Here is a 15,320-nt window from a genome sequence, read left to right as displayed (position 1 = left end):
CTTGTGACAAGACTATAAATGATTTTTCTTCTTTGTACTTTTTATATATTCTAAATTTTCTATAATAAGCAGATAAAATTTTATTTAAGTATGTAAAATTTATTTAAAATGTTTTGTAGAAACAAGTGTATTAGTTTGTTTTCACACTGCTGATAAAGACATACCAGAGACTGGGAAGAAAAAGAGGTTTAATATGGACTTACAGTTCCACGTGGCTGGGAAAACCACACAATCACGGCAGAAGATAAGGAGTAGCAAATCGTGTCTTACATGGATGTCAGCAGGCAAAAAAAGCTCTTGTGCAGGGAAACACCCATTTTTAAAACCATTAGATCTTGTGAGACTCATTCATTATTGTGAGAACAGCACACAGAAGGCCACCATAAATAATTCAATCACCACCTCCCACCAGGTTCCTCCCACAACATGTGGGAACCGTTGGAGTTACAATTTAAGATGAGATTTGGGTGGGGACACAGCCAAACCATATCACATAGCTTTCCACCAACAACTGAATAAACTCTAAGCACCTTAGCTACAGATTAATGGTCTTCTGTGACTGGGCTCCAACCTATCTTTTCATAACTTTATTTTTTATTTTTCATTATTACTCTTTGTATACCTTTTATTCCAACAAAAATTAATTCTTTGACATTTTTCATATAGACTCTTTCTTGACTCTGTATACTTGTGTACTCTGTTACTGAATTTTCCTCCATTTCTACACCTGATCTTAGCCAAAAGACCAAGAAACCCCAAATCATTCCAGGCTCGCTTTATCTGCTACTTTATCTATGAGTTTTTTCTAAAGTAAACCTGAATGTAAACACCTGCTGCTTAATTCCTGTACAACTTTTTTCTTTCCCTCCCCCTCCCCCTCCTCCTCCTCCCTCTCCTCCTCCTCCTCCTCCTTCTCCTCTTCCTTCTCCTCCTCATCCTTCTTCTTCTTCTTCCCCACCCCCTCTCTTTTTGACAGGGCCTTGCTTTCTTACCCAGGCTGGAGTGCTGTGGCACCATCAGAGCTGGCTTCCAGGGCCCAAGTGATCCTCCTGGATTCTCCTGCCTCAGCTTCTCAAATAGCTGGGATCACAGTCATGCACTACCACACCTGACTAATTATGTTTTTTTTGTGTATGTGAAGCTGAGGTCTCCCTTTGCTGCCTAGGCAGGTCTTAAACTTCTGGGCTCAAGCAATCCTCCCATTTCAGCCTTCCAAAGTGCTGGGATTATAGGCAGGAGCCACCACTTCAGGCCTATTTCTTACAGAATTAATTCTATAGGGGATTCTCTACTCAGCTAGGTTATAACTTTCCCTCCCTCCCTCCCTCCCTCCCTCTCCCTTCTTCCCTTCCTCCCTTCCTTTTCTGTCTCCCTCCTTCCCTCCCTCCCTCCCTCCCTCCCTCCCTCCCTTCCTTCCTTCCTTCCTTCCTTCCTTCTTTCTTTCCTGCTTTTAAATAGCTATTTTGGTTACCTTTTTTTTTTTTTAGCTAAATTGATATTCTAATTTTATCTCCAAATCTACACTCTTATTTTGGGTATTGTGAAGCTCTTGAGACTCAGGCCCTTGATAAATGAATGTATAGGTGAAATAATGATTATATCAGCTGGAGGCAGCAAGGGTCATGCATGATCATATTTGATTAGTTATAAAGAAGCGTGACACATAAGAAGACAAATGTGAAAAGTTAGCAGACAGAATGTTACCTGGCCTCACTGCCAGTTTTTAAATCCAAGGATTGGGTTTAATGTACATTTAATCCTAGGCCTTGATCCCTGAGAGGTCAGATATATAAAACTAGCCATTATCTGACCCTTGTATATATTGAATCATATAAGAAGTCATTGTTCTGTGGAACAGTCATCTTCATTTCTTGCTGGAAGTGCCCACTTTTTCCCCCTGGTATTCAGAACCTCCGTCTACATCTGGAGTGTTTGCTCTCCTCCTCCTCTCTTCCTCTTCCTCCCTCCATCTCCCTCCCTTCCTTCTTACACTCAGTTGCTTTTTAATTTTACCTATTACTTCTCATTACTGCACTGGTTTTTAAAACGTACTCTATAAAATGCAATTTCACTGTCTCATGCATGGTTAGAAAACTCCTGGTTCTACAATTTTAGCTTGCGTGTTCTGGAGACATATGAATGAGGACTTCGATTATATATTAGAGAGACTTTAGATGAGAGCTGTATCTTATGGAAATACAACTTTTTTAAATTTTAGTATTTAGAGTATTTAGAATATATGACATGTAGGATCAGCAAATCTAGAAACATCTGCATGATTTGTAAATTTTTTTCACTTTTAATTTACCTGTTTGACATTTGCTGTGAGCCTTTCATTCATATTATTTAGTTCTCTAAGTAATTTTTGGTTACCTACTATATATCAGATACCATGCTAAGTACTAGGAATGCATAATCAAAAGAGGGATGGTCCACACACTCAAGTAGCTTATATTAGAATGAGAGACAGATAAACCACTTCACTACAGTTCAGTGTGGAAAATGCAGTAGCAGAGGCAGGTACAAGATCATTGAACAACAATTAATGACTCTTCTGGGACTTGGGAAATATCTCCCAGGGAAGTCACTGAACCTGTTTTAAAATACGGCAAATCTTTGTATCTAGTTCAGGAACGACAGGGCTCATTTCTCCAATTACATCTCAACCGCTGAAAAAACAAACATGTTATCTATCAGGCTTTCTTCTAAACTTTAAATATGCTTGGTAAGTTACAATTCCAGAGGAAAATTACAAAGGATAATCTAGAAGAAATTAGAGCTGCCACAGCTCTTGTGCGTCTAACTTCTCAATATTTTATCTGTTGGGCTCCACTGATTCTTCCTGGAATTCACACCACTGCCACCACTCGGTTCTCCTTGTCCTCATATCATTGTGGCCAAATATTTTCCCTTTATTTCAATCAGGACAAGACATAGGTCGTTGTGCTTTTGTTTTGTTTTGTTTTTGTCCCTCAAAGAAATGGAGAACCATAGAACACTGATTTTAAAATGTCTTTGGGCCAGGTTCAGTAACTCATGTCTGTAATCCTAGCGCTCTGAGAGGTGAAGGCAGGAGAATCACTTGAGCCAGGAGTTTGAAATCAGCCTGAGCAACATAGTGAGACCCTGTATCTATTTATTAAATAAAATTTTAGAAAGTCTTTAGACATAATCTAGTATAAAAATGAAGGCTTAAATGTGATATTCAGCTCCCTGCCAAGTGGCTATCACCTGCTTAGGCATCTTCAGTCATAGTGATCTTATTATCACAGAGAAATGTCTTTAAATTTATTGGGTCAAATTTCTCCAACGTTTATTAAGAAACATACAAAAAATGAAGCAAAGAAGAAAATGCAAAAGAGATGTAAGTGAGAGGAAGCAAAATGGGCATTTATTAAACGTCTACTAAATGCACATTTGTGTTCATCATTCCACTGAGTTCTCACTCCCAAGATGCTCTTCCCTTTAGCAAACAAATAAGTTGGCAAAGAAAGAAAGAACAAACATCCTGGAGTGGTGGCTCACACCTGTAATCCCAGCACTTTGGGAGGATGAGGTGGGGGGATCATGTGGTCAGGAGTTCAAGACCAGCCTGACCAACACGGTAAAATCCTGTCTCTACTAAAAATACAAAAATTTCTAAGGCCTTGAGGAATCGCCACACTGTCTTCCACAATGGTTGAACTAATTTACACTCCCACCAACAGTGTAAAAGTGTTCCTTTTTCTCCACATCCTCTCCAGCATCTGTTAGAAATAGAAATTCCATTTGACCCAGCAATCCCATTACTGGGTATATATCCAAAAGACTATAAGTCGTTCTACTATAAGGACACATGTACACGAATGTTCATTGCAGCACTGTTTACAATAGCAAAGACCTGGAATCAACCCAAATGCCCATTGATAATAGACTGGATTGGAAAAATGTGGCACATATACACCATGGAATATTATGCAGCAATCAGAAATGATGAGTTTGGGTCGTTTGTAGGGACATGGATGAATCTGGAGAACATCATCCTCAGCAAACTGACACAAGAACAGAAAATGAAACACCGCATATTCTCACTCATAGGTGGGTGATGAAAAATGAGAACACATGGACACAGAAAGGGGAGTACTAAACACTGGGGTCTATTGGGGGGAAAAGGGGAGGGCCAGTGGGAGGGGGAGGTGGGGAGGGATAGCCTGGGGAGAAATGCCAAATGTGGGTGAAGGGGAGAAGAAAAGCAAAGCACACTGCCATGTGTGTACCTACGCAACTGTCTTGCATGCTCTGCTCATGTACCCCAAAACCTATAATCCAATAAAAAATTAAAAAAAAAAATACAAAAATTAACCAGGCATGGTGGCATGCGCCTGTAATCCCAGCTACCCAGGAGGCTGAGGCAAGAGAACTGCTTGAACCCGGAAGGTGGAGGTTGCAGTGAGGCAAGATCATGCCACTACACTCCAGCCTGGGTGACAGAGCACGACTATGTTGCAAAACACACACACACACACACACACACACACACATAAAATGTGGTGATCAGGGACGTGTCGGGGAGATGGGTAGTGGCAGGTGGCAGAAGGACTATGAAAAGTCTTACAAGATTTCTTCCTCTGAAAATGTTTAGAGTCTTGCTCACAAGCATTTACTATACACCAATGATGTGAGCAACAGTCTCCTTAACAAAGAAACAGGAAAGGAAGAAAACAGAAGAGCACGAGGAGAATTTAGGATGGCTTCTGCTTTTCAACTTCAAAGCATCTGCTAATTTGAAATTAGGGAGGAGGGGAAGAGATTGAAAGAGAATAAGACATGTGTAGATGACAAGGGCAGAGATAATTCCAGTCCAGTGAACAATGTAATTCATTTCAATTCTACAGGTATTTATGGAGCGGCTACACGGGTCCATCAGCTGAGACAACATTAATAAATTAGGTACAGAATTAAAACCAACCCCAAGGAAATATACTTCCTTCCTTTTCACAGACCCTCTTTGTTCTATTCTGCCCATGAGGTTTTCCTCCTCAAGAACCAGCAAATCCAGTCACAGTCAATAGTAGGCATTTCAAATCAGAATCAAAAGAAATAAATCTCCCCTTCCAAATTTCCTCTAGATTATCTTCTATGTTTTGAGTATAATTGTATATAGTATAGACTGTAGCTATATATGTACACTTTCCTCTTAGATCTTTTATTTGCTTTTATAATGTTTTTCCTAAAATAAAACTGCTTTTAGAAGTTCTGCACAATTCTGAGTTTTACCAAGTCAGCCTACTTCTCTCAAAAACACAAACGTAAACTGTCTAGTGAATTCTAGTCAATTTTTCCAGAGGGAACAAAATGCTCCAGTTTTCTCCTCTGCCAAGACGGGAAGCACTTCCTGGAGATTAATCACTATTTTGCCTTGCAAATTTGGGAAGGTTAAGAGAAATTAGTAAAGTAGGTTGTATCATCCTTGGAATTTGGAATTTTTGGAAACGGTCCTATTGCCATTTGGATGAAAGCAAGGATGAGTCAAGCTGTGGATGATCCAGACAAACACTGTCACTCTTTAAAAGCTGGGCTCCCGAGGGTGGACCTACAAGGAGGCAGGCAAGACAGCAAGGCGTTGAGACAACACAGAGCTGAGTAAAGCCGGTGGAAATGAAGAGTCTTCCATTCCTACTTTTGCTGGGCATGGCTGTTTGCTCTGCCTATCCGCTGGATGGAGCTGCAAGGGATGAGGATGCCAGAATGGACCTTGTTCAGGTAATTCACACTTAACTGACCTGGCCAGATGAGGAGCTTCCACACTGAGTTCAAACCCCTCTGTGTGCCTTAAAACCCACAGAGAATGCTTGAGCTTACTAATGTAGGAAGAGAGTTATAGAGTGCTGGTAGTGGAAAGGGTCTCATCATCATACCATTTGGGCTTCTCCTCTTATGTAGGAAGAAACAAAGGTCAGAAATGTCAGGTGTTTTCTTAAAATCACACAACACCATAGCAGTAGCAGCACTGGGGCTTAAGGCACATGAATAACAAGTGGAGAGTGGATGAAGTATATCTTGCTTTGGAACATCTTTGGTGTTTTGGGTTTTATTTAAATGCAATGTAATTTTATCTAAATATTTATGTTGCTAGTATCGTATTACAAAATTTGACATTATTTCAGCAAACTAGAGACTCCAAATAGATTAAGAAAGGTGAGCAAGTGCAGAAATGTAGTATAAATAGCTACAGCTAAAAATTGTAAGAATTACCTAAAAACTATACTTATTCTATTAGCAATACCTAGAAAACTACTACAACCTCAAAAAAGATGTGAAACAGTTTATTAGAAGAAAGGACAGTAGTCCTGTTGTTAAAAAAATCCAAGAAATGCAGAAGTTCCTTGGGTTGGAGGTGACGGGGAAGCTGGACTCTGACACTCTGGAGGTGATGCGGAAGCCCCGGTGTGGAGTTCCCGACGTTGGTCCCTTCAGAACCTTTCCCGGCATGCCGAAGTGGAGGAAAACCCACCTTACATACAGGTAATGGTTCAGAGAGGCTTTCCCGAAAGACTGGAATTTTATAAAAACTATATCATAGGAGAAAATAGCAACTGCTTCAATTTTTCTCCTACAGGATTGTGAATTATACACTAGATTTGCCAAAAGATGCTGTTGATTCTGCCATTGAGAAAGCTCTGAAAGTCTGGGAAGAGGTGACTCCACTCACATTCTCCAGGCTGTATGAAGGAGAGGCTGATGTAATGATCTCTTTTGCAGTTAGAGGTAAAACAAACAAACAAACAAAAACACATGAAATGCAATGAAATGCATCCATTTATCTATCTGGGGTTTTTGTACCGCAAAAGGCTCGAAAGGGATCCTCATTACCTATCTTTCCAATAATGTTTTTTCTTACTAGAACATGGAGACTTTTACCCTTTTGATGGACCTGGAAGAGTTTTGGCTCATGCCTATGCCCCTGGGCCAGGGATTAATGGAGATGCCCACTTTGATGATGATGAACAATGGACCAAGGATACAACGGGTTAGTTACACATCTCTCAGAGTGATTTGGATGTTAATTTTTTATTTTTAGAAATCTCTTAATAACCAAGAATGCTCCAGAAATGGGATGTTCTGGATTTGCCAGTGGATCAGGGATCAACAGAATATATATTTATTTTAATTATTATGGAAAACATGTTCAGATGCTTTAAGTCTTCCTATACTGGTAAGCAATGTAGGAAATATAAGGAAAATCAGTAAGTATGTCTTTTTTTAATGACTGTGGATCTTTGTGATCTAAGGGTCACCATTATCAAGAAAATGTTCTCATTATATCATAATACAAACATTTAAGCGTATGGATCTAAAATGTGCTCTGGATATTGCTTATGTCATTTCCTCCATTTACCGCTTTACTCTTCAAACCAGAAATCAGAATTAAATTTCAGAAACTGAGATTCTCTTCTTTTTTTCTGTCTGAGGCATTATTTTAGTACTTCTAGGTTAAAAGAATTTTTATGGACTCATTCTGAAGGAAAAGGCTAACTCCCAAATACAACGTTTTAACTGTTTAAGTAGAAGAATGTTTCTCAGTTCGTAACTGTCTATCTTGGAGAATGACATCCAAAGTTTTTAAAAAATTAGCTAAAACAACACTGCTTCTAAAAAATAGGGAAACCATGAATACTACGTCTGAGGTTTCACTGGGATTTAAAATGAAAATATAAACCTCTGTCGTGCGTACAAATGTGAGTTTAGCGCTGGATAAAATTCTTGATCTGGTTAAGTTAACTAATTCCTGCAAAGAAACCTTCCTGCAAAGTCTCAAATGAGATTTTTTCCCAGCATCACAAGTTACACAAGCAGTACTAGCAAGAGTAACATAGTAATTACTGTATTGATCATAATTACCCAATGACTCCCAATTTTAGCCTTTATGGGTGTTTTTAAAAATATGAAGAAAAAAGTTTTTAATAAAGCCAGTGTTCGTGTATTCTAAATCTCTGTTGCGACAAATACTAGACATGATGGGGCATGCTGTGTTTTAACCAATTCTTCAAATTCTATGACATCTATCATTGTGCATATTTTTAGTCTCAATGTGTACTTCATGATGATGAGGCTGAGACATTATGAATTAAGATGAATATAGTTTCCTTTAACTGAGACTGCAAATGGCAAATGTAAATATATTAAAACAGTGTTTAGCTTTGCATTGACAAATGAAGATAAATATTTGACACGCTAAACAAGTGGGTTCATTCCATTCCTTAATACAAGAAAAAGGGCCTGATTCTTCTGGAGTTAACATGCTCATGAGGCTGGGGGTAGGTTTAGGGGTGTGGGAGCAAGTGAATGTAACTGGAAAATCAATCTCAAAGATTGATTTCAAGTATGAGTTTTAAAATACACTTAACTTTCCATTGAGTGTGTAACTAGTCAATTGTTCAATTAACCAACAAACAAGGTGAAAAAAGCCCCATGTGATTCCAAGAAGTAACAACCAATATGATGCACAGCAGACCTGTATAATGTACACGTATTTAAAAAATAAGTGACTATTGTTTCTGATTTCTTAAATAGGGACCAATTTATTCCTTGTTGCTGCTCATGAACTTGGCCACACCCTGGGTCTCTTTCACTCAGACAACACTGAAGCTTTGATGTACCCGGTCTACAACCCGCTCACAGACCTGACTCGGTTCCACCTGTCTCAAGATGATGTGAACGGCATTCAGTCCCTCTACGGTAAGTGACGCTGGGAAAATTAGCCATTGTAGCTTTGCAATGATGGTCTTTAGAAAAGCTTTCAAATGCTACAGAAAGTATTGATGGTTTAGCGTAAAGCACTTTGAGAATGTCTGGAAAGCATACAAATTGGCATATATTGAAACGTATCACATTTCTCCTGATGTTCCCCTTAGGACCTCACCCTGGTTCCCCTGAGAAACCTCCGGTGCCCAAGGAGACTGTCCCTCCAGAAACTGAGGCACCAGCCACATGCGATCCTGCTTTGTCCTTCGATGCCATCAGCACTCTGAGAGGAGAAATCCTATTCTTTAAAGACAGGTCAGACTGAAAACTCACATTTTCCTCTCTATCATTTTACTCTACAAAGCTTGGAAAGGAAAACAAACAGAAACGTCTGAGCTTGAAATCATTTAGATACGGTACTGCCTTTTCCCACGTTTTCCTGAAACTGTCAGGTTCATTTTTGAAGGCTCAGGATGATCTGGTTCTTGTCTCCTAATTGCTATTTCCAAATGCTTTAAGCCACGGTTGCTTTTCAAAAGGCAGGAGTAGATATTTAGAATAATAATTTTGTTTTTACTTCCTTCAAAAATGACATGAGGATCAACATTACATTTAATCAATTAATTTACTTACTGATGAGTCAATACGCACATGACAAACATTCAAACAGCACGAACCAGAAGAAAACTAACAATTTTAGTTCCTGGTTCTCCCTGCATTCACCCACAGTCAAGACTTTTTGTGCATCCCTCCAGAACCATTCTCTGCATATATAAGAACGCATTTATACAGCACGTACGCATACATACACACTGCCACCTATTGAAGAGGGTATACAGCACGTGTGCATACATGCACATTGCCTAGCTTATTGAAGAGGGTATACAGCACGTACGCATACATACACACTGCCCCCTTTTGAAGAGGGTATACAGCACGCATGCATACATATACACACTGCCACCTATTGAAGAGGGTATACAGCACGTATGCATACATACACACTGCCCCTTATTGAAGAGGGTATACAGCACGCATGCATACATGCACATTGCCTAGCTTATTGAAGAGGGTATACAGCACGTACGCATACATACACACTGCCACCTATTGAAGAGGGTATACAGCACGTGTGCATACATGCACACTGCCTAGCTTATTGAAGAGGGTATACAGCACGTACTCATACATACACACTGCCCCTTATAGAAGAGGGTATACAGCACGTGTGCATACATGCACACTGCCTAGCTTATTGAAGAGGGTATACAGCACGTACTCATACATACACACTGCCCCTTATAGAAGAGGGTATACAGCACGTATGCATACATGCACACTGCCTAGCTTATTGAAGAGGGTATACAGCACGTACGCATACATACACACTGCCCCTTATAGAAGAGGGTATACAGCACGTGTGCATACATACACACTGCGTAGCTTATTGAAGAGGGTATACAGCACGTATGCATACATACACACTGCCCCTTATTGAAGAGGGTATACAGCACGTATGCATACATACACACTGCCCCTTATTGAAGAGGGTATACAGCACGTGTGCATACATGCACACTGCATAGCTTATTGAAGAGGGTATACAGCACGTGTGCATACATGCACACTGCATAGCTTATTGAAGAGGGTATACAGCACGTATGCATACATGCACACTGCATAGCTTATTGAAGAGGGTATACAGCACGTATGCATACATACACACTGCCCCTTATTGAAGAGGGTATACAGCACGTATGCATACATACACACTGCCCCTTATTGAAGAGGGTATACAGCACGTATGCATACATACACACTGCCCCTTATTGAAGAGGGTATACAGCACGTGTGCATACATACACACTGCCTAGCTTTTTGAACAGCATATATACTGTTTGGCACACATTGCAGGTAGTTAAGCTCATCCTGGGATAATTCATTTGCATGAAGAACAACCTTTCTTTCATAGAAGACATTTCTCTGGAACCTATGACAGGAGACTCACTGCAGTCTTCTAAAGAAAAAGGAAAGAAATTTTCTAATGGCAATATACCTGATTTCTATCTGTCATCCAGCCTAGAAGATGAGAAAATGGGGGAAGTCGGGTGAGGCAAGACGGTGAGGAAAATATTCTAAAGGTAAAAGGCGGTATTTCCATTTACATTCCTTTTTACATATGTTTTAGACACTTTTGGCGCAAATCCCTCAGGAAGCTTGAACCTGAATTGCATTTGATCTCGTCGTTTTGGCCGTCTCTTCCTTCGGGCCTGGATGCCGCATATGAAGTTACCAGCAAGGATCTTGTTTTCATTTTTAAAGGTAATTATTCTATCGTCATTTCTTTAACTTGCCAGAATAAGCAAGAAACTGAACAACACTTTACTTTTCTCTACTGCATCGGGTTCTGGTTAGTACAGCAGTCACAGGTAATGAAGTGATAACCAGGGCTGATACTATTGTACTTACATTTTATAAAAACAAGAAAGGAAGATCAACTACCCAGAGTTGTAAATGTTCTCATTTGACCTCGGTTCATTCATTCAGTCTGCAAATTTTTGCTAAAAGCCTGCTATGAGCTGGTGACTAAATCTAAAATTTGGGCTACTTCTTCACCATGATAATCAAAGATGCTATAGCGTATTTCTAAAGCTAAAAGGCTTAACTGTTATAATTCGATATGACCCTGAATTATTGATATTTAACAGGAAATCAGTTCTGGGCCATCAGAGGAAATGAGGTTCAAGCTGGATACCCAAGAGGCATCCACACCCTGGGTTTCCCTCCAACAGTAAGGAAAATTGATGCAGCCATTTCTGATAAGGAAAAGAAGAAAACCTACTTCTTTGTAGAGGACAAATACTGGAGGTGAGATGCAAGAGAAATGACTTTGTATGAAGCCTAATTAGGGAAATTATTTTTTTTTCTAAGGAAATCCCCCACCCCAACCTTAGGCCTGCTTCTCTCTCAGTAGGAAGGATGGGACTTCAGACAACTGTGGGAAAGTTCTTACTTTAAAACACAGAAGCCCTATAAGCTCTCCTGCTCTGAGTCCCAAGTGCAGTTGCTGGTGCTTCCCTTGGTGATGTCACCCCACCTGCCTGGAGCCCCCTTTTCTCTCCTCAACCCATTCAAATCCTGCCCATCCTTCAAGTCCTGGCTCAAGTCTCATCACCTCCGTGTAGCTTTCCCTCGTGGACTTTAGTTAGACTCAATTGGGAAAATGTCCTGAGAATCCAGGCCACAGTTTAGCATCCCTTTCCACTGACTTAGATTCAGCTCACTGTCTCATTGTGTGTTTGCCTTGTCTTCGTAACACTACTATGATTTTGAAAGGCTACCTCTAACCTCACCAATCTGTCACCTCTGCTTGATAATGATGGCACATATAAGAGAGGACGAGCAACAGTAGTCCGGTTTATGGATACATAGACTCACAGACAAGCTGATTCCTGGGTCGTCTGCCCAGACTTTGACACACGGAGGCTGACCATCTGTTATCTGGCCCATGGGCGAAAACACACATCATTTGCTTCTAACCCTAATCCCCTTTCCCGGGAGGCCACCATAGAAGACTTAGATGTGCAGGGTGGGAAGAGCAGGTATATATTGGCCAATCATGGTAGGAAATTATAAATATATGTTCACACTTTCATGTCTTTGTGACAGAAAGATGAGTAAGGTTCTTTCTGTCCAGGCTTAAGAATTATGACAAACAGCATGTGCTACATACAGCAGGATGCTGACCCTGTTCCGGATGGAGATATGGCTTTAAGAACTGTTGGCAGTACCATTCGAGTCATGTATTTCTATAGTCCCAAATATGCTTGGCATTTATTTGCTGTACTTATGAAGTTTAATGGAATTCCACACTAAACCTAACATGATTTCAGAAGTCTGGTAACACGGCCTCTATGCAATCCTGAGCTGTTTCTTTTACTTGGTACAGATTTGATGAGAAGAGGAATTCCATGGAGCCAGGCTTTCCAAAGCAAACAGCCGAAGACTTCCCAGGGATTGACTCAAAGGTTGATGCTGTTTTTGAAAAATTTGGTAAGAGAATCCTTACTGTTTTGGCTGTGGTGCACTTGAAAAATGTATGATATCAGAGGGAAGAGGAGCATTGAAAGTTTTTAATAACACGGTTTTTTAAGGCCAGTGGTAGTCTATGGTACAGTAGGTCCAACAAACCACTTCATGATAGGCTGTTTAGAATGGATGATCACTTCATACCTCGTGACCAGAGCCCAGTAAAATACCAGGAGCTATTTCTCAAAATGCTACAATTGTTTTGCTGTAGACAAGATGAATTTCCAAATACCAGAGATGGCTATAATTCCATAAACTGCGTCCTACATTTTGATTCACCTCTATTTGTACCCATTATAGAACTGCTTCACAACATAACTTGTTTGGAATCATAAAGATAATTACACAAACTCCACCACTTACCTTATACATGCATATAGAATCAGAGTGATTGAGTGTCACTACTCACATCTAAAGCTAACGTGAAGTCAGCTCGACTTTCAGATTACCATGGTAGCATAAGAACCCCTTCAAGTGGTGTGGCCAGGTTTAGCACTGGTTGGCTGGCCTTCTCCACCCCACCTTATTGCTGCTACTAATTCCAGGGAGATTCTTTTTCTGAGTTGTCAGTCATTGCCTGCGCTGGTCATTTGCAAATAACTTTCTCTGTGCCCAAAGTTTAATAAAGAAGATTTTTTTCCTACTCACGGTAGGTGACTGGAGGCTGATCATCTTTATTGAAAGGTAACCCGATCACCATGTTTGCAGAGCATCAAAGGGTCCTCTGGCGTTTTGACATCGTTGCTGTGCTTCTTAGGCTGCAATGTGGGGAAAAAGGGAGATTGTTGGGAAGAAAGAAATAGGTAATTAGAGTTTCCAAGCAAGTGGAGAATGTTATCTGATTGGAAGCAGAATAATCTTGTCACTTGGAACCTGGCTTTGCTGGCAGACAGAGCTGGCACAGAGTGCTGTCTCCAACCTTCCTTGCTAAGTAACCTTGAGCAAGCATCGAAATCTGTCTAAAGCTCAGCTTGCTCAATCTGTAAATGGAGTTAGATATACAACCTCACAGGGTCGTTGCAGAAATAAATGAAAATAAATTCATGTAACATGCTTGGCATAGTCCCTGACAAAAAGCAAAATCTATAAATGCTTTCTATTTTTAGTTCTTTCTGATTCTGAGTTTCATATATTGTCAAATATCTTTATTTGAAAAAATATCTTACTATTTCCCTTGTCTGTATTTACAGGGTTTTTTTATTTCTTCACTGGATCTTCACAGATGGAGTTTGACCCAAATGCAAAGAAAGTGACACACATTTTGAAGAGTAACAGCTGGTTTAATTGTTAAGAGAGAGATGTGGAAGGCACAAAATGGCTTTTAAATGAAGCTAATAATTCTCCACCTAAGTCTCTGTGAATGGAAACAGTTTGTTTTCTCCTGCCTGTGCTGTGACTCGAGACACACTCAAGGGAACTTGAGCATGGACTCTGTATCTTGCCCGTCATCTTTACATTATCCCAGGGCATTCAAACGGGCTGCTGCTTAGCTTGCACCTTATCACATGAAGTGATCTTTCCCAAGAAAAAGGGAAGCACTCATGTGCAACAGACAAGCGACTGTATCTATGTAGACTATTTGCTTATTTAATAAAGACGATTTTATTTTATTGTTGTGTTTTGCTTGTTTGCTTTTTGTTTGTTTCAAGGGCAAGTTGTTCTAACAATTTGGGCACATTATGGGCTGAGCATGCTCAGCCAATACACTCGAGTCTCCGTGACTTGGGATTCACAGTGGGTTCCAGAACTGCAGAGAATCTACCACTTGCCCTGCTCATGAGCCCTGCAAACAGGATGCTTATTTCTACCACTGAGACATTTCATGTGTTCTGACATACCTAAGGCAAAAAATCTAGACAGGTTGTCACATTGTAGAGGAGGAAAAACTGTGAAGGGAATCCTGTAATCACAGCAAATTGCCTCATTTGCACACTTCATTTTACAGGGTGAAGAAACAAACTTGTTTTTCATCTTTTCCCTTTACTTATACATTCCCTCCATGCAGCCCCCTCCCCTGATTGAGCAAGCAAACTATTGACACCTTAAAATATACTCTTATACTCATTTTGTATCTGCCTGTACCTGGAGGTAAATGCCCATTGGAAAATGATGATTCTAACATTGGTTTATCATCCGTAAGTAATGTCTCTAGCACAATGGTACATGGTAAGAGCTCATTCTCTTTTTAACTTATCCATTCATCTGAGAGTAATTTACAAATCATATACCGTGTGCCAGGCATTGTGCCAGGTTACAGTCATAAGAACCTGAAAATAATGGACACAGTCCCCTGCCCTCATTGAGATTATAATCCAACAAAAACAATACATGTAGATAACCACAAATATAAATACATGATGGTAAATTTCATAAGAGTTCTAAAGGGAGGGAAGGGAGTCAAGATGCCCAAATAGACACAACTCCAGTGCACAAGAGCCAGCAAGAGAAACACGGAAATCAAGAGATTTCCTGGCTCCAACCAAGGAACCAGGCACATTTCAAAGGGT

At 40.1% G+C, this 15,320-nt stretch overlaps 1 protein-coding gene across 1 annotated transcript; it reads left to right on the top strand.

The window, feature by feature from the left end:
- The first annotated feature begins 5,576 nt into the window (after positions 1-5,576).
- Positions 5,577-14,423, top strand: LOC100396218 (stromelysin-1). Its single transcript, XM_002754351.7, has 10 exons — positions 5,577-5,742; positions 6,260-6,504; positions 6,599-6,747; positions 6,884-7,009; positions 8,554-8,718; positions 8,895-9,039; positions 10,913-11,046; positions 11,433-11,592; positions 12,674-12,777; positions 14,004-14,423. Exons 1-10 carry the CDS (start codon positions 5,638-5,640, stop codon positions 14,102-14,104), a joined length of 1,434 nt encoding a protein of 477 aa, XP_002754397.3. The 5' UTR covers positions 5,577-5,637; the 3' UTR covers positions 14,105-14,423.
- Positions 14,424-15,320: the final 897 nt, after the last annotated feature.

This window comes from Callithrix jacchus, chromosome 10 (genome assembly GCF_049354715.1).
Source record: "Callithrix jacchus isolate 240 chromosome 10, calJac240_pri, whole genome shotgun sequence".
Taxonomy (NCBI): Eukaryota; Metazoa; Chordata; class Mammalia; order Primates; family Cebidae; genus Callithrix; species Callithrix jacchus.
The sequence above is the reverse complement of the archived record's forward strand: the minus strand, read 5'-3'. Positions and strand labels throughout refer to the sequence as shown.

Coding starts and splice junctions, on each gene's coding strand:
- LOC100396218 (XM_002754351.7), top strand. CDS start 5,638: ATGAAGAGTCTTCCATTCCTACTTTTGCTGGGCATGGCTGTTTGCTCT. Junction 11,047..11,432: donor TCTTGTTTTCATTTTTAAAG/GTAATTATTCTA, acceptor GATATTTAACAG/GAAATCAGTTCTGGGCCATC. Junction 12,778..14,003: donor TGCTGTTTTTGAAAAATTTG/GTAAGAGAATCC, acceptor CTGTATTTACAG/GGTTTTTTTATTTCTTCACT.